Genomic DNA, 18,706 nt, shown 5'->3' with positions numbered 1-18,706 from the left:
GCTGCTAAAGTCTAATCCCTAATATCATGATTGAAATTCCTCTGGCTTTTATTCGTCTTATCAGAGCTGCTCCATGTTGAGATAATGTGTGTCTATGCGACTGACGCTGCCACGCCATTTGTAGCTTCTGATATTCAACGGTTGACATTCAAATGTGGCCCGTTCTACCTGGCTGCAGCTGCTCTGTTATCTGCTTCGGCTAGGCTGAGCGAAAAAAGGTGCATAGGTTGGGCGCTGCAGGCGAAGCCGGATCTTCACAGCATAATGAGAGTTTGCCAGGGTGCTGCTGTGCCTGGTCCCTTCACAAAGAAGGAGAAAAAACACTTTTATTCCTCACGTCAGAGAACCGAGGGCCCGCCTTGGGCTACTATGTCGCTCTTTGAATGTATGCAGATTGCTCAGTAATTAGAATAAAAGGTTTCTTCCTTTCACTGTTTTTTCTTTCACCTTAATTGAAAAGAGGTTGCTGTTGTTTAGTTCCCATGGGCTGACCATTGTGGACAACGCTGAATCATTTAGCAAGAAAAACAGTAAGTTGGAGGATGAAACAACTAGGAAACTATTCAAAAAAGTGTGTGAGCGTGTGTGTGTAGGTGTGTTTTTGAAAGCTTTGATTGTTCTTCCATGCTTGACTGAGCTGGATTTAGGGCAGGGGAACTCTCCTGTTTGAACATCCAAGACTTCCCTCTCCTTATCTCTGCTCCCCTCTCTGTTGCTGTCCATGTGTCTCTCTGTAGTTTATGCATTTATTTTTTTTTTCCGTGTGCCTCAGCTAAGGTGAAAACAGTGTCCATGTGATTTCTACAGCCCTGCTGGAGACCAGTACCTCATCACAAGTGGGTCTCGGCTGGTTGGGTAAGCGAATCAAATCTTGCACAGCACAACCAAAGCGATTGCAGCTTGAGACTGGAGACCCTGACTAACGTATAAGTCGTCGGGGCACGTTCAACCGGGTGCTTCTGATTTAATTCAGTGTAGATATGGGAAAACATGAGGAAAGGCTTGTAAAGTGACAGAAAATGGTATGAAAATAAAGCAACGCAGAATAATCAATACAATACGACTAAGCAGATTTAAAACAAAAAGACAGAAAAAATACACTTTTGCAGGTTTTAGTCCGGTTTAAATTTAAAGCTCTGTATAGAATAACAACAGAAAAAAGTTATTTTATGAGTACATTCTAAAATATCTAAAAAGCAGACACGCCTCTTGAACATTTTATACGTTAACATAATACCACCACAAATTTTAGTTTAATTTATTCTCATTTTATAGGACAATACAGAGTAGAAGATGTTAAATAAAATAAAAAACCATACATGTTCAAAATATTTGACAAATAACATTTTGAAAAATTTGGTGTGCATTTCTATGCTCAAAGGCCAGGAGACCGAAGTCCTCAGAGACTCTTGATATAAAATTTGCCAAAGGTCAACACATTACACACTACAGTCTACTGAGAAGAGTGTGAGTTGCTTTACTTCCTATTATTGGGACATAACGTCTGGCTCATAAGTTAAGTTTAGTCATAGTTCTGTTCTGCTTTAAGAAATTATTGACACGTGTGTAAAAAAATAGAGAGAGATTTAATAGTTCAGGACACAAATCTTAGATTTTATATAACAGCAGTGACACCAGACAACCAGTAACCTCTCTGACTCTTTTTTCCTTTTTTTTTTTAATCTACAGTCCATCCTCTTTCTATTTTTATAAACATGGAATATCACCCTCTGCTCAGGAAATGGAGGAATACTGAAGAAAAAAACAATTAGTGGTTCTGATTGGCTTGTGTGAGGTAATGAAATTGCGTGTTTCATTGTAGCGTGTAATAGAAAGCAGTTTGAAGTTAATTGAGGGGAGATAGGACACTAGACCACTGCCTGCTGCAGCACTGTCGTGGGGTGTTGGGCTTCACAGTGAAAAAGTCTATAATATCTTTAAATAATAGTAAGGAAATAAATCTTTATCAAAAGGAAGTTGCATTACTTCCCCATTGTAAGAAGAAGTTGAATTGTCTTATATTTAATGACTTAATTCCATTTGTTTTGGGGACAAACTTGCGGCTGTAAGACATATTCAAGTGTTCACAAAATTAAATGTTGTGACATTATATTTGCCGGCAATTTATTGCCATTAACGTATGCTTCTCTTAAATACGGGATAAATATGAAATAGTAGCGCTTGGATAGCAACAGTGAAAAAAGTAGGATACAGCAATCTGAGTTTTTGCAGATTCAAAACAACTTTGCTGTTCTGTGGCGCCCTTTCAACTGGATTTGAAAAGGAGGTATACTGCCATCTTCTGGTGGAAGAAATTTATTACAAAATTCTTTCAACACTCAGTCCTTAAAAATACAACATAAAGCAAACAAACAAAATAGGGGATCTTATGTTAAATCAGCTGATTCAGTCTGTTTTTTTGTTTTTTTTGTCTTGAATGCACAATTAAAACAATAAATTGATATTACACCTCTATGATTTTTAAAAAACATTGATTTAAAATGAAAACTGCCATCTTTTTCCTAGACAAAGAAGAACAATGTTTTTTTGTTAATAAAATCGATGCAGAAAAACTTAGAAAAAAACCCTAATAAAGTGGGGGAAGGTGTGGTCGGTGTGAAGTGTTTTTCTCTCCTTTCTCCTCCATCTCCCCTGAGTGTTGACAGAAGACAATTAAACGCAGCCTGCCATCGGGATTGATCGTGTCACCCTGACTGTCAGAGCAGAACCGCAGCACCTGTATTCATTAAACAACCTGTTTAGTAACCACAGAGCACAAGAAGAAGTCAGCCTCTGTTTGCAAAGCGAAGCACCACGGCGCGAGAAACACCGGCTAAATCGAACAGAAACTTCTCCACGAAGTGTGACAGTGGGGACAGAATCAAATGGAAGGAAAGCTTGGCCCATACCTCATGTAAACAAAACAAAAAAAGACACAGAAAAACAGAGAGGTGACACAATGGTAAAGTAAAAAAAAAAAAAATCTAAATTGGCTGCATTCATTGGAAATATGATTGGACTGAGACAGGTTATTTGTTGCTTTATTGCTTCTTAAACATCTGTTCACTTTAAAGGCTTGGGGGTGAAATGTTAACAAGTTTGAGCCCTCCCTGTGAAATGAATAAACGCTCTGCCAAGTCAACTGAAGATGAATAATGAATATTAAAGAGCCGCTGCGTATTGAAACCTAATTAGTCCTCATATACTTATTTTGCATAACCTTGCGGTAAACCTTGAGTGCCTTTGCTTCACATTCCATACAGCGGTGAGTCTGAGAAAAATAGGCCCCTCGCAAGCACCTCCTTTCTCCAACTCTTCCTCCAATTTCACAAACACATTCTTCAGATGTGAAACTTGACATCAGCAGAGCATCCAATCCATCAGATAAAATAATGCATTCAGCATAGATAAATATGTGTCTAAATAGATCTGTAATCTGTTTACAGATACCTGTAGTCCTAGTCGGCACAGGTTTGAGTCTGTGTGTAGAATGAGATTATAATGGGGAGTGGATAAAGGTGTGAGTAGATGTCGTATAATCTCCACGAGCTGTTCTGTCCTCTAATCATCTCTAACTTTGACCTTGGTGCTACATCTGAGGAATTCTTCAAGAACTGAAAACATTTTTTTTTTTAAATGGCATTGAGTGACCTAGACTGAACACTACTTTTAGGATTGATTTCTTCTCTGGCCGAGGTGACCTTAAGAGTAGGTTTGGTAAGTTTGAACTCTGACAAAAAGGGTCAAGGAGATTCTCAAGTTTATACTTTCTAAAGTAGCACTAAAAAACTTTTTTCCAGGAATGAACTGATCTCAAACAATTTGTCACATTTCAAGTACAAACTTCTATATTTCATTGGTATACATTTAATCTTATTATGTCTAAAAAAAAAGCATCCCTTGGTGCTGTTGTGGCACAGGGGTAGAGAAGGGTAGTCCTTGACAAGGCTGACACATGTTCGAATTCCCGCCACATGTTTTCCCCATCTCTCCCAGCCTACTCTCCTGTCTGATTACTTTCAAAGAAAGGCCACTACAACCAACAAAACCTAAATATTAAAAAAAGAAAAGCATCCCTGCAGCATGACTGCCACCACAGTGTTTCATGGCAGGTGTGATGTGTTCAGGATGATATGCAGAGGGCGTGGCGATGGCGCAGTGGTCCGAGTCCCAGTCCATTGACCTTTGCCACATGTCCTCCTCCTCTCTCACACATGATTTCCTGTCTGACCGCTGTCAAATAAAGGCTACAAGAATGTGAAAAAAAAGCTTTTTTTTTTTTTTTTCAAAATAATGATATGCAGTTAGTTTTCCACAGCTCATAACTTTTTGACGGTAATCCAAAAAAAAATATAAAAAATTAGGTCTCATTTGACCAGTGGACTTTCTCTCTCTGGTCTGCGATAATCTTTTGACACTCATATTCTACTTCTGCTCTTCTACAAAGGCATGACATCTTTGTTTTTTTTTACTGACACAATAATTTGAAAATTAAACAAGTAGCTTTGAAAATTTCAGCTGTGATCTGAGTAATGAACCAAAGCAACTGTGAGAAACTGTAAATCCTTGCAGTACATTGTTAAATAAGTTTTTGATGTTTTACGCTGGGCTCAAGAAAGCCTATTTGACACTAGAAAAATGGCCATGGATGTTCGATGTTTGATTGCATAGAGGTGTATTTAGAGCTGCACATTGACTCATGCAAACTAGCTCATTTGTTTGCTTGTGTCAATAGATGCTCTCATTGGAACATGCAAGGACTGCATTTTTTGAAGACAGGTTTAGGATGCAAAAAATACGTCTTGTGATTTAGCCACTCCTGTAGCGCTTCTGACATCCTGTGTGTCCTTGTTTGGTTGCTTGAGAGGTTCACTCAAGTATTGCACTACTACAATCACAAGTGACAGGCGGAAAACTACCAACTGGGACACTAAGAAAAGATAAACTAAAGGAAAACATGTAAAATGAGTTGTAAAAACATCGACAGATGTGTACCTTAAACCTTACATACATGGAAAAACTCAGAGAAGTGGAAAGTTATGCTGTCGTTCAACAGCTAATGGATTGTTCACTTATTACTGCTGGCCTCAAGGGAGCTCAAAATCTCTATAACCACCACTACTACCACAGCAATTTTGTACAGGAATAAATTCAAGATAGAGAACTCCAACTCCACCTGAACTTTACAAAATATTACATTTTATAATGTTCGTCTTTATTATCTCCCTGAAATCTGTCCCTGAAAATTTGTCTTTTCAGTTCTTGCTTTTGTTTTTTTTGTTTTTTAAATGAAACACATATTCTCAATTTTAAAAACGCAGAAGCGTAGCAAACAATGCTGAGTTTTGTAAAAAATCTGACAGATCTAGCATGTTCTTTGTTTCCTCTTAGCTATGGTGTACTATTTGTGAACACAGTGGTCTATGTAGATATAAATAGAAAGCAGGGGTTTATTAACTGTCTGTCATGGATCAGGGCATCTGCTCTAAGTGACCCTTGGAATATTCCACAGCGTATTATTTGGTACGTGCTCCTGGACCCTTGTTGCTTCATCTCCTGCTTCCTGTGGACGAGGTTTATTATTAATTGAGCCTGTTTGCAGGGGGTGGGGGAAAACGGCGACAAGTACAGCTTTATGGATTTATAGGTATGTGGTTAGGCAGTGTTCTCAAAATGTCATATTTCAATATTCATTATGATTACTAGGTAACACTGATAAGGTTACTATGGGGTGTATCACTGCTGTTTTGTTCCTCGGGCTGAGACAGAAAGGTTCCAAATCAGAGACGCTGTTAGATAACATCCAAATGAATAAGTCTGCAGTCAACATTCAACTTCATTAATCTTACACATAGACCCGACTGTGTTTGACTTGGGGATAGGCTTCAGTAGACAGACAACTCCCATTTTGTAGCAGTGACAAAATCGAACCCACCCAGATATTATCTGCTGTTGCTGACTTCTCAGGTAGCTCTGCATTGTTGTCAGGTTATCCAGTGAAATTCAATTAAAGGAGCAAAATTACAACTAAGTCACAATATATTGATTCCTTTTTGCATTTGCACATAATGGGAATTTATAAAGACCACATAAATATAAAGGACTTGGAACAATGTCAAGTTCTGAAACGGCATGCAGCAAAAAATTACTGCAGGCTTTTTATGTCGGTATATGTCATTCAGTGAAGCTCTGCAATATTTATTGTACATCATAAATGCTCAGGATGAATAGTTATTGGTACTATTAGGTCCCTAACAAAGACAACTCTTTGGGAACACAATTTAAGGTGAAGTTCTGTCATTACACATGCTGCTACGGCCTCAAGCATTTGACAATAAATGGCCAAGTTAGCACTTCCCACACATACAATGCATCTTTTTTTCATATTACTTCCTTACAACCCCTGTCAGGCTACTTGACTGACATATATACTCAACATTTACCTCTGCAAACACAACCTGCATCATCAGGTCACAATATATTCTTTGTTTTGTGGATATTTGTGAGGACAAGGGTTGCATAAGTTGGTGCAGATTGTTTTTCAGCATATCCTTCGCAAGGAAATAAAAGATAAAATGACAGCTTTAAGGTTATAGTACATACCAGCATGGGAACTTCATTATTTTATGACATAACAGAAATATCAGCTGAGAATGTTTACAAAGGAATACCTCATCTATATTACTTTTATTAAAATAATTGCAAGAACATTTACACATAAACAACAACTCTCAAATTTATTTATTTATTTCATTTAGTAGGTATGTGTTTAACTGGCATTGTTCATCCATGTACAGAAAATATTTGCCATACATTTAAGATCAGGATTTTCCATTGATGGTCTTAGACATTAAGCTGTTTTCACTCCAGAACACCTGATTCAAATAGATGATCTGCGTTGTCTGGGTTGTCTTTGCTCCTCAAAGGTCCGCTGATGAGCCACTATTTAAATCACCTGTGTTCAGGGCACTGAAAACCTACAGAGCAGGGTGCCTGACTCCGTAGGGGTGAGTTATATTCCTATCATTTATTTATTTATAATTTCAAACAAAAACTTAAGCCCAGTGTTAAACTCATTTGTTTTAACTTTTCATTAGGACTGATACATATTAAGTTTTCTTCACTTTCTGGTCATTTGAGTCTGGTCGTTTTGTTAACCATGCTATGACTAATGTTGCGCTTTACACAAGTTAATGAAAGAGGTTCTCCAGTCAGTCTACTAACTAGCTTTTTATTTTTAAGCTGGATTTTATTGGAGCTTGCTTTGGTTCATTGCTTTTTATGACCTGGAAGTCCCAAACCTTGCCTCATCAGTCACCATTTACTGAAACTGTTGGTTGATTGGTTGTCATGACCTTTTCAGAGCATTCACATGCCAGACCCAGGCTGTTCGTTTCTCCTCCCACTGTTACCTGGTTGTAGGGGATAATATATACCTTTTGACTCCCAGCTCTGTCAGAGTTGCAGAGCTTCTAGTTTTGTGCAGGTGGTTGACGGCTTGCTTGTCTCTACAGGAAGGCTCTGTTTGTTTCTACTACTCTTTAATCCTTTGACTTGTTGAAGAGTTTGAGTTGGTGACAGCTGAAAAGCTGTTGTTGGATCAACCATGCTTGGCAAGAGCCACACAGATTTGTTGATCACTGTGGCACTAATCTTTTTGGCTCATTTGGACTCTATGTGCAGGTAAGGATATATAAATATTTTTTCAATAAATAAACACTGTCTTTATAAAGTTAATCTTGGACTACTATTTTTTTTTTTTTAGAGCTGAAAATGATTTGTCTTTGGTAAAATTACCAGGGTGGAAAGACACCTCAGGTACTGCATCACCTGTAATTGTAAACACTGGAAATGATATTGTTTGGAAGGACAGAGCAGACAAACAATTGGTGTAATGCATCTTTAATTTTGTTTTATCTAGAATATGTTGGCCGGTGTTTCTACAGCCAACATGGGAATCTTACTTGCGACTGGACAAGAAGCCAAATGGGTACTAAAGATGACATGCAGTAGAGGCTGATTAATTTAATTGAAATGGTTCTTTTCCTTAAGATCTAACAATGTTCAAAATTATGTGCTATTCTGAAGACTATTGGCTTCTTTTGAAATGGTGCATAATTACACACTTTAAAAAAAAGTTAGTTCAGTTGCACTACTTCTATCTAGTGTTTGAGAATTTCTCTGGAAATGGGTTTTACTTTATCTCCCTATCCAGGAGATACTTCAGTGGAAATATTGACGAGCCATCCACTGACTGTCACTGGCCAGGCCTGCTTGGAGTTCTGGCATCTGGCTTCAGGTGTTTCCAATTACACTACATTGCGCGCTTTGCTGAAAAGCGGCTTGAGGCAAATGGAAATCTGGACTTCTCCTCCTCTCCCCAGAGATGCATGGAGACAAGTCTCGGTGCCCCTGAACCTCACCGAACCAGGCACTCAGGTGACGGGCTCTACATTGGCTGTGCTGAATTACACTACAGTTAAAATTTTGTTTTGGTAACGGGCTTAATTTGTCTATTAGGTCATATTTGAAGCTGTCCATCCACTGTCTGTAGATCAGATGACATTAAAACAGATTGGCATAAGGAGTGGATCATGTAGTAAGTGATGCTTACCCTCATAAATGTGAAGCGCTGAGCCATGAGTTATTTTTTTTCCCAGTTTCCTGACCATATTCTTACCCTTGCAGGAAACCAGTGTGACTCAAACACTGACCTGTGGACTGGTAACTCCACACGCTGCCTTTGTTCAGTTGGTCAGCTGTTCTGCTTTCTCTCTCATTGCCCTAAGGGCCAAATATGTGGTCCTCAAAGAGATGAACCCAGGAGCCGTTCCACTTCAGGCGTGTGCACTATTCAAAGCAACACGGATTGTCACACCTTTGATGGCGCATTGTTCCGCTTCACTTCCCCCTGCACATATGTACTGGCCAAAACGTGTTCAGCATCTGAAGCTCTGCCAAAGTTCACCGTTGAGGTAGCCAACATGCAAACTGGCAAAGTGTTGCAGCCTACTATACAGCAAATTACTGTAAACCTGGGGAATACAAGGGTGTCCTTGCTAAAGAGCCAGACCCAATGGGTTGTGGTAAGTTTCCTCAAAATAATTGTTTAAAGTGGCATTTGGTGGGTGTCTAAATGTAAACATTTTTATCAATTTCTTTAAATGTGCTAAAATGATCACCTGTGTGTTTAACAAGCATGGAGTAAGTTGTAAGTGTATGGCTGTAACTTATGTGATGCACCAGCTTGACACTGAACTTGCCCAAATTGAATATGCTGTAGCATTCATTGGAAGGTAGGCTAAAGCTATATCATAATGTGCCCAGGATATTGACTTGGCACATTATGATATAGCAATATCCAAAGCTTAAAACCCCTATGTAAAATGTTGCATGATTCTGTTTTATAGATGGGATTTTTTTTTTTCCCCTCAGGTTAATGGCATCTGGCGAGAGCTTCCACTAAACCTGAACAATAATACAATCCACATTGAGAGCAACCCTGCTGCCGTAGTAGTGCGAAGCAGTTCTGGAGTGTCCGTTTCCTTTGACAATGCTGGGGCTCTTCAGCTCAGAATTCCATTACAATATTCTGATAGGCTTTGTGGATTGTGTGGCAACTTCAATCAGCTCCCAGGAGATGACTTGCTCAAGCCTGATGGCACAAAAGCTGAAAGCGCCACAGCTTTGGCTGAGAGTTGGCAAAGTGGGGGAAATGTCTCCTCCTGTGAAGCCATTCAAGTACCACAACAGTGTAATCCACAAGATGAGGCTCATTATAGCAGCGAGAATTACTGTGGACTTCTTCGTTCTAGCTCTGGGCCCTTTGCGTCCTGTCTACCAGATGTAGGCGCCGAGAGCTATTTCCGTGCTTGTTTACTCGCCTTGTGTTCTGCTCGTGGTAATCAAAAAGTACTGTGTGAAGCACTGAAAGCCTATGCAGATGTCTGCCGAGAGGCTGGAATTGCCATACCCACATGGAGGAACTCTACTTTCTGCAGTAGGTCTCGTTATTGACAATCTTTAACTTTGTAGCTCGTGGCTGGATCTCATGTCCTGTTCTCTTTCAGTGCTCGAGTGTGGCGAGAACAGCCATTATAATTCATGTGCCAATGGCTGTCCAGAGGTGTGCTCCAGTCTAGATCAATCGAGTTTATGTGGTAGCTGTGAGGAAAGATGCGAGTGCGACCACGGGTTCAGTCTCGGTGGGGGTAAATGTGTCCCAGCAGAACATTGTGGGTGCTGGTATAATGGAAAACACTATGAGGTAACTGTTTATAATCTATTTGGTTACACTGTACTGCATTTTACTTACACTTTTGCTTTTTCTTGACAGAGAGGGGAAATGACTGTGGAGGGCAACTGTATGCAACAGTGCCAATGCATTGGCAATGATGCCATGCAATGCACTGCAATGACATGTGCAAGTGATGAAGTTTGTAAGGAAAAAAATGGCATCAAAGGCTGCTTCCCATTCAAACCTGCCACCTGTAGTGTGTACGGCGATCCACATTACGTTACATTTGACGAACTGGCTTACAGCTTTCAAGGGGGCTGCGCTTACACTCTCGCTACAACATGTGGCAGGCTCAGCACAGTGCAGTTCACTGTAACTGGCTTCAACATCCACCCTGCTGGACAAAATTTTACTAGAGCTAAACTTGAAGCTGTGGTTCTTCAGCTTGATGGACTGGATCTCGCCTTGAATCAGAGCGGGCAAGTTGACGTAAGTAAGCAAGCCAAATTAAATTGGAAGTGGGAAGGGCATTGGTTTTTATTGTCCTCAACAATAGCAATGATCTGCATAAGTCTCTGTTTCAAGATGGTAATTTGTCTTATCCCATCCTAAACCTTTAAAGTCTCCAACTTAAACAAAATGACTTGCTGAGGTAAAGGCTATTTTGTCTGTCACTTTTATACCTTAAATGATCTGTTCAGGTCCATGGCATCTCTGTCAGACTTCCTTATTCAACTGATGGGTCATATGGCTCACTGTGGATCTATGCAACAAAGGATTACACCATTCTGGAGACTACCTTTGGCTTGAAATTGTGGATAGATGGACACAGCAGGTTGTTCTTGCAAGTGGATGAACGTTACAAATATGAACTCTGTGGTCTGTGTGGCACCTACTCTGGATATCAGGAGGATGACTTCATGATGCCAGGAGGCCATATTGCCTCTGGATCATTTGAATTTGGTGACAGCTGGAGAACTCGTACCAGTGAAGAGTAAGTTGATGCCAGAAAATATCAGTTGTATTAAATGTATCTGGGTGTTCTTGTAAGTTACTAAATGATGTCAGGTTTGTAGTCCTTGCCGTCAAGAACATGCTGGTGGTCACACACAAAGGGACATTAAGGTGCTCTAAAAGTAAAACAAAGTATTCCTGCATGTTCTGAGTTACCCAGTTGCTGGGATAAAATTTAAATACTTCACTAACCTAGCTAAAACTCTTCAAGCATATAATTTCACTTTCTGCTGGTGAAAAGTAGAAATTAAATTTAAATAAGGGAATTTTGCTCTTGTGTAATCTACCGGACATGGATGATCAAAGATTTTTTATTTGTTTTTCTTAGATGTACTGCCCATCCAAATGATCCTAGAGAATGTGACGATGATGGGACTGTGGCCAATGAGGAATGTTCCATGGTGTTTCATGGGGCCTTTGAGGCCTGCCATGAGTATGTTCACCCAAGCATCTACTTCAGCAGTTGCGTATATGACTATTGTGCCACAAGTGGTGATCAGCTCACTTTTTGCGAATCCCTGAAATCTTATGCCACAGCATGCCAAGTTGAAGGAGTGGAACTCTCTAGTTGGCAAACTGGCACACCATGTGGTGAGTATTTGACCCTTCAAGACTTGAATATAAAGCACCTTGAGGTAAACTGGCTCAAAGATTAATGCCTGCTCCCACCCTTTCTATCCACTAATTTTCAGATTTCTCAACTGCAGATCCAACAATTCCAGGCACTACATCTCCAAACATCAATTGTAAGACATACAATGGTACCTCTTGTCCAAAACTCTTATTTGGCTTGTCAAATGGCTAATTTTTTATTTTTTTGTAGCCTGTCCCCTTAACTGCAGCTTTGACACAAATATGTGTGGATGGGAGCAGCTCATTCAAGACAGTTTTGACTGGACAAGACATTCTGGATCTACACCATCAGATTTGACGGGACCAAACCAGGACCACACCACAGGATGTAGGGTTTTTTCCTCCCCCCCTCTCCCTTCCCACTCATTTTCAATATCAATGACTAAATGTGATTCTTTCAGCTGGTTTTTACATGTACCTTGAGGGAGATGATGTAACCCATGGAGATCCTGCTCGACTGTTGAGCCCATCATGCCAGCTTGATGGCCCAATCTGCTTCCACTTCTGGTACCACATGCTTGGTTCAGCCACCAGTATGGTTCTGAATGTCTATCAACTCCAAGGTAATAAGGCTACCAGGGTATGGAATACAGTGGACAACAAAGGACCTGAGTGGCAATTGGGATTAGCTGACCTGGAAATTTCTGGTCCATTCAAGGTAAAGTTCTTTTGGTTTTTTTTTTCTTCTTATACCTCAAAGATGCTAATTCTCTTGTCTTGGAAAGGACTGATATAACTTTCTTTCAGTTAATAATTGAGGGAATTCGAGGCTCCACTGCTCAGTCAGACCTGGCTATAGATGACATTGCTATCACTTCTGGGTCATGCTCAGGTGAATGCTGCCTATTAAAAATGCAAACACCAATTATACCAAGTGATGTACATGAATTAGGATGTTATGTTTGTATCCCTTAGATACCTTCCCCAATGTAACTGGAACTGCACTACCTTTCATAATTACAAAAGTACCCCCATTACACCAAAGTGTATGCATAAGAAGTTCCCTTTAGAGGTTACTTGCCACTTGAAGATTTAATTGCCATATCTAGCAAATGAGGAAATGTAAAACTCAGACTTGAGGTTTTAGGAAGTGGAATAGTTGCCTCTTAATACTCATTCCAAAATTTCTCTCTAGTCTGCAACTTTGACTGTAGCTTCCAGAACGGCCTATGCACTTGGCAGCAGATGATCACTGACGCATTTGATTGGGAAAGGAACAATGACTCCACCCCTACTGAGATGACTGGTCCCTCTGGCGACCACACTGGTGGTAATGATTATTCTCCAACTCTGATCTGACTCCAGTCCTCAAAGACTGGTCCTGCAACTTTTGGTTGTCTTTCTGCTTCAGCACACCTGGCTCCACTATTGGCTCATTGGTATCAAGCTTGACTGCATGCTAGTGAGGCAGTTTAGCCATTGAATTGGTGTGTCAGACAAGGGATGCAGCTAAATGCTGCAGGACACTGGCCCTTGAAGGTTACAGTGTGAGAATTCTGCTTTACTCTTGAGAAATTGTATGAATGAAATGTATACTTTTTCTTTTGACTAGATGGCCACTACATCTATATTGAGTCCACGAATGCGACATATGGTGACACAGCTCGTCTTATCAGCTCCCAATGTGCAAACACTGGTCCTCAGTGTCTGCAGTTCTGGTACCATATGTATGGGTCAGCAGACACGATGGGCCTCAATATTTACCTTCTTGAGAACAAAGTAGCTAAGGCAGTCTGGCAGAAGAGGAACAACCGTGGCGATATGTGGCACCTGGCCCAGGTTGATCTAAACACAACTGCAGTGTTTCAGGTGATGTATCCAAATGTAGAATGTCTAGCTGATTTAAAATGATTGTGGACACTTACAAATCTAACTTCACCATGTAGATTATCTTTGAGGGACGGAGGGGTTCCAATGATCAATCAGATGTGGCCGTAGATGATATTGCACTGCACCAAGGAAGATGTTCAGGTAAGCCTTAAAAAGGAAAAACATGCTCTCTATCCTCCCAAGAAAAAAAAACTAGCCTTTTCGCATTCTACAGATCTGGGTGGCATAGATACAGTTCTTCCTGTTGAACCTCAATTTAAAACAACATCCAGCCCAAGTGTCAATTCACCCACCATGATGGCTCCAGAACCCACAATAGGAAATGTTACAGTTCCCCTGGGTATCACTTCGCCTACCAAAACAGCTCTGGAACCCCCCATGCTGAATGGCACAGCTGAGGTACCAACACTGAATGTTGTGCCTCATACAATTAAACTAATGACCATCAATATGGACAATGTAACTAAAACTCCTGATCAAGTCAAACACCCAGGTATAGTAAAGCCACAGCCTTGTTTTTTTTTTTAACTACTACCTGGAAAAATTAACTCTCCAAATTGCCAATGTTTCATTTCAGTATGCCATCTTGACTGTGACTTTGAAAAAGATTTTTGCCAATGGAGTCAGATGCTCACTGATGTGTTTGACTGGGAAAGGCGTAATGGTTCCACCCCTACACTGATCACTGGTCCCCTCTCAGATCACACTACTGGAGGTATTCAACTAATTATAGCAAAACTGAGTTGCATCCTGAGTGTTGGTTATGAATACTTGATTAGAATTGACCAAATGACTAGATTTAGATTTATTTGGTCATCTCAAGAATTACAAAATCTACAACTTTGCTCATCTCCTTTTCCAGATGGCCACTATCTCCACCTTGACCCAAGCATGGCATCACTAGGGGACACTGCTCGTCTTATTAGCACAGAGTGTTCAGACACTGGCCCACAATGTCTAACATTCTGGTATCATATGTCTGGGTCTGACACAATGGGTCTTCATGTCTACCTGCTCCAAGACAAACGGGCTACCATCTTATGGGGAAGAAGAAACAACCAAGGAAATATGTGGCATCTTGCTCAGGTGGACGTGGTGGGAAATGGAACATTTCAGGTGGGGGCTCTTATATTTTCCCAATGATTAAAGTACAGTGTGTAGTTTTAAGTGACAATAGAACATGCCTCTATTCTGTGGTTTTGACTCAGATCATTTTTGAGGGCCGAAGAGGCACCAATGAATCTGGCGTAGCTTTGGATGACGTAAAACTTTATCATGGAGGCTGCCAAGGTAAACCTGTACTGTTTAGCACTTGGTTCTCTAAAAGCCCTCAAATTAACTTGATATTGTTGCAGATTTGGTCAACCCAACAGCTGTGGCACCAGCAAACTGGACTACAACAAATGCTCCTGAGGTTCCAGCACCCTCCAGTGAGACTGGACTGCATACTCCAACTACACAAAGCAATGCTACTGCTGGGCCCCAGGTTCCAGCTCCAACCAACCAAGTGCCCTCCAATGTGACTGAACCCCAGCCTTCACCCACAGGTGGGCCTCATCCCCCAACTGCACAAGGCAATGCTACTGCTGGGCCCCAGGTTCCTGCTCCAACCAACCAAGCGCCCTCCAATGTGACGGAACCCCAGCCTGTACCTACAGGTGGGGCTCATCCCCCAACTGCACAAGGCAATGCAACTGCTGGGCCCCAGGTTCCTGCTCCAACCAACCAAGCGCCCTCCAATGTGACGGAACCCCAGCCTGTACCCACAGGTGGGGCTCATCCCCCAACTGCACAAGGCAATGCTACTGCTGGGCCCCAGGTTCCTGCTCCAACCAACCAAGCGCCCTCCAATGTGACGGAACCCCAGCCTGTACCCACAGGTGGGGCTCATCCCCCAACTGCACAAGGCAATGCTACTGCTGGGCCCCAGGTTCCTGCTCCAACCAACCAAGCGCCCTCCAATGTTACTGAACCCCAACCTGTACCCACAGGTGGGCCTCATCCCCCAACTGCACAAGGCAATGCTACTGCTGGGCCCCAGGTTCCTGCTCCAACCAACCAAGCGCCCTCCAATGTGACGGAACCCCAGCCTGTACCTACAGGTGGGGCTCATCCCCCAACTGCACAAGGCAATGCAACTGCTGGGCCCCAGGTTCCTGCTCCAACCAACCAAGCGCCCTCCAATGTGACGGAACCCCAGCCTGTACCCACAGGTGGGGCTCATCCCCCAACTGCACAAGGCAATGCTACTGCTGGACCCCAGGTTCCTGCTCCAACCAACCAAGCGCCCTCCAATGTGACGGAACCCCAGCCTGTACCCACAGGTGGGGCTCATCCCCCAACTGCACAAGGCAATGCTACTGCTGGGCCCCAGGTTCCTGCTCCAACCAACCAAGCGCCCTCCAATGTTACTGAACCCCAACCTGTACCCACAGGTGGGGCTCATCCCCCAACTGCACAAGGCAATGCAACTGCTGGGCCCCAGGTTCCAGGTCCAACCAACCAAGCGCCCTCCAATGAGACTGATCCCCAGCCTTCACCCACAGGTGGGCCTCATCCCCCAACTGCACAAGGCAATGCAACTGCTGGGCCCCAGGTTCCAGCTCCAACCAACCAAGTGCCCTCCAATGTGACTGAACCCCAGCCTGTACCCACAGGTGGGCCACGTCCTACAACTGCACAAGGCAATGCTACTTTTGGGCCCCAGGTTCCTGCTCCAACCAACCAAGCGCCCTCCAATGTGACGGAATCCCAGCCTGTACCCACAGGTGGGGCTCATCCCCCAACTGCACAAGGCAATGCTACTGCTGGGCCCCAGGTTCCAGCTCCAACCAACCAAGCGCCCTCCAATGTGACTGAACCCCAGCCTGTACCCACAGGTGGGGCTCATCCCCCAACAGCACAAAGCAATGCAACTGCTGGGCCCCAGGTTCCAGCTCCAACCATCCAAGCGCCCTCCAATGAGACTGAACCCCAGCCTGTACCCACAGGTGGGCCACATGCTACAACTGCACAAGGCAATGCTACTGGTAGGCCTGAAGTTCCAGCTCCAACCAACCCAGCACCTTCCCCTGAGACCAGTTTACAGTTTCCAAATTCAACTACATCACAAATGCCTAAAATTCCACCCACAAGTGAATCGCAAGTAGCAACATTGAGGCCGAACCTTTCCACTAATTCTACAAAGAGACCCCAGCAAACTGTTCCACAACCAGAAGCGCCACATGTTTCAAGTAAATTACTTGCATTTTTATATGAACAATATCTGTAATTGTTTATGTTCAGAGTCGGACTGAAAGTTGACATGTCTTTCAGCACCCTCTTGTGCAGAGAACAGTCACTACACCACTTGCATTCCTGCATGCAGCCCTACATGCAAAAACCTGACTGGTCCACCATACTGCAGTTCAGAGATTTCTTGTGCCTCAGGATGTGTATGTGATGATGGCTTTGTACAAAAAGGGAGCATCTGTGTGCCTGTACAAAAATGCGGATGTATTGACAGGAATGGTGAAACTCACCAGGTAAGTAACTTTAAATGTCACTAAATTTGCTTCCATAGCAATGTGTATATTGTTCTAAGATTGAATGTCATTTTCCAGTTCAATGAAGTATGGTACACCAGTCATTGCAAGCAGAAATGTGAGTGTGAAGAAGATGATGGAGAGGGAAAGGTTGACTGCAAAGACAAAAATGGGTGTGAAGATGATGCTGTGTGCATTCAGCTTGAAACGGGCAAATATTATTGCAAGTCTACAGGTAAGGCACGAAAATTCCTTAACTCTCAAAATGTTGTCAATGCTCCCAACTTTTTTTTTTTGTGATGTTTACAGACTTTGGTGAATGCACCATCCAGGGAGTCCCACAGTACCAAACATTTGATAAACTGAAACATGATTTCAGTGGGACAAACTTGTATGTGCTGGTGAGGACCAAAAATCTGCCAAAGAATCTCCCAGAAATCTATATAGAGGGCACAAATGCATGCACTGATGACAGCAGTGAGGAGATGGAGAGAAGTGAAATCAGTGGAGAGGATAATGAGGAGGAGCACAAACGAAGATTGCAGGAGCTTAAAATTAAAGTCTACAACCACACTGTAGAGCTCAAGCACAAGAGGAAAGTGTTCGTAAGTATCAAAGCCATAACTCGTTTGACGAGCGTTACAAATTTCTAGTCTACTACTAGGAAAATAATGCTGTATGGATATTTTTATATTTCTAGCTTCTCAATTTTTTTTTTCTCCTTCTTGCAGGTGGATGGAAAAAGAATTAAAGCTCCAGGTTCAGCAGCTCCTGGCCTTGAGATCCAAATGCATTCTTCTCGCGTCCACCTAAAGACAGATTTTGGCCTTTTGGTGGAGTTCAGTGGACACTGTAAAGCTGGTAATGAATCTTTAACCCAATGGGTGAGCCACATCTCAATTCTGTTTACTTATGCAGACCTTTTTTGTTCTGTAGATATCATTCTGCCGTTCCTTTATAAAAGGAGAGTGGAAGGCTTGTGTGGAAACTTTGATGGCCGAAAGACGAATGACAAAGTGAAACCAGATGGAACTATTGCCAAGAATACACAAGAGTTTGGCGAAAGCTGGAGAGTGCATATCTAGGACTACACTTTCATGTTGCAACATTGTAAAAACATCCTTGGAAGTAGTGTGACACTGTGCCGTTTAAATTTTCAGACTGGCTTTGCTATGAATGTTCCATTTCCTTTGATCAATGTTTATCTGCATCTTTATCTTGTGGTCAATTGTAAAAGTTTGCTGTTCATGGTATTAAAATACTGATTTGAATTAATGTCATAGTGTATAAATGCAAGAAACATGAATGTGTAAATGTAACAGTGTACAGTAATGTGCATTTCAGATGCAGTATGCTGATTTCTGGCACTTCAGTTTAATAAACTAAGAAGAATGGTCATTTGTCTGTTTACTATCTGCTGTTGGCAATCTTTCTCTGGAGACTGAACCTGTAGAACTAGAATGTCGGC

General features: G+C 42.0%; 1 protein-coding gene across 1 annotated transcript; it reads left to right on the top strand.

Moving 5' to 3' along the window:
• Nucleotides 1–6,877: 6,877 nt before the first annotated feature.
• On the top strand, nt 6,878–18,636 carry LOC103479423 (uncharacterized). Its single transcript, XM_081598359.1, has 29 exons — nt 6,878–7,007; nt 7,515–7,683; nt 7,766–7,818; nt 7,922–7,990; nt 8,216–8,439; nt 8,521–8,599; nt 8,689–9,086; nt 9,436–10,000; nt 10,071–10,267; nt 10,337–10,726; nt 10,939–11,231; nt 11,580–11,842; nt 11,944–11,997; nt 12,075–12,212; nt 12,286–12,542; nt 12,632–12,716; nt 13,020–13,154; nt 13,437–13,693; nt 13,771–13,855; nt 13,929–14,207; nt 14,292–14,429; nt 14,577–14,830; nt 14,923–15,004; nt 15,070–16,947; nt 17,030–17,238; nt 17,317–17,473; nt 17,548–17,843; nt 17,970–18,099; nt 18,175–18,636. The coding sequence occupies exons 2-29, from the start codon at nt 7,607–7,609 to the stop codon at nt 18,321–18,323; spliced, it is 7,191 nt and encodes a 2,396-aa protein (XP_081454485.1). The 5' UTR covers nt 6,878–7,007; nt 7,515–7,606; the 3' UTR covers nt 18,324–18,636.
• Nucleotides 18,637–18,706: the final 70 nt, after the last annotated feature.

Source organism: Poecilia reticulata, chromosome 17, assembly GCF_904066995.2.
Source record: "Poecilia reticulata chromosome 17, P_reticulata-male-v2, whole genome shotgun sequence".
Classification (NCBI taxonomy): domain Eukaryota; kingdom Metazoa; phylum Chordata; class Actinopteri; order Cyprinodontiformes; family Poeciliidae; genus Poecilia; species Poecilia reticulata.
The sequence above is the reverse complement of the archived record's forward strand: the minus strand, read 5'-3'. Positions and strand labels throughout refer to the sequence as shown.

Bases quoted from the DNA above. Each gene is read 5' to 3' on its own strand.
- LOC103479423 (XM_081598359.1), top strand. From the start codon at position 7,607: ATGCTTGGCAAGAGCCACACAGATTTGTTGATCACTGTGGCACTAATC. The intron at 14,208-14,291 runs GTATAGTAAAGC...GTTTCATTTCAG, and splicing joins TGATCAAGTCAAACACCCAG to TATGCCATCTTGACTGTGAC. The intron at 18,100-18,174 runs GTAATGAATCTT...TTTGTTCTGTAG, and splicing joins CAGTGGACACTGTAAAGCTG to ATATCATTCTGCCGTTCCTT.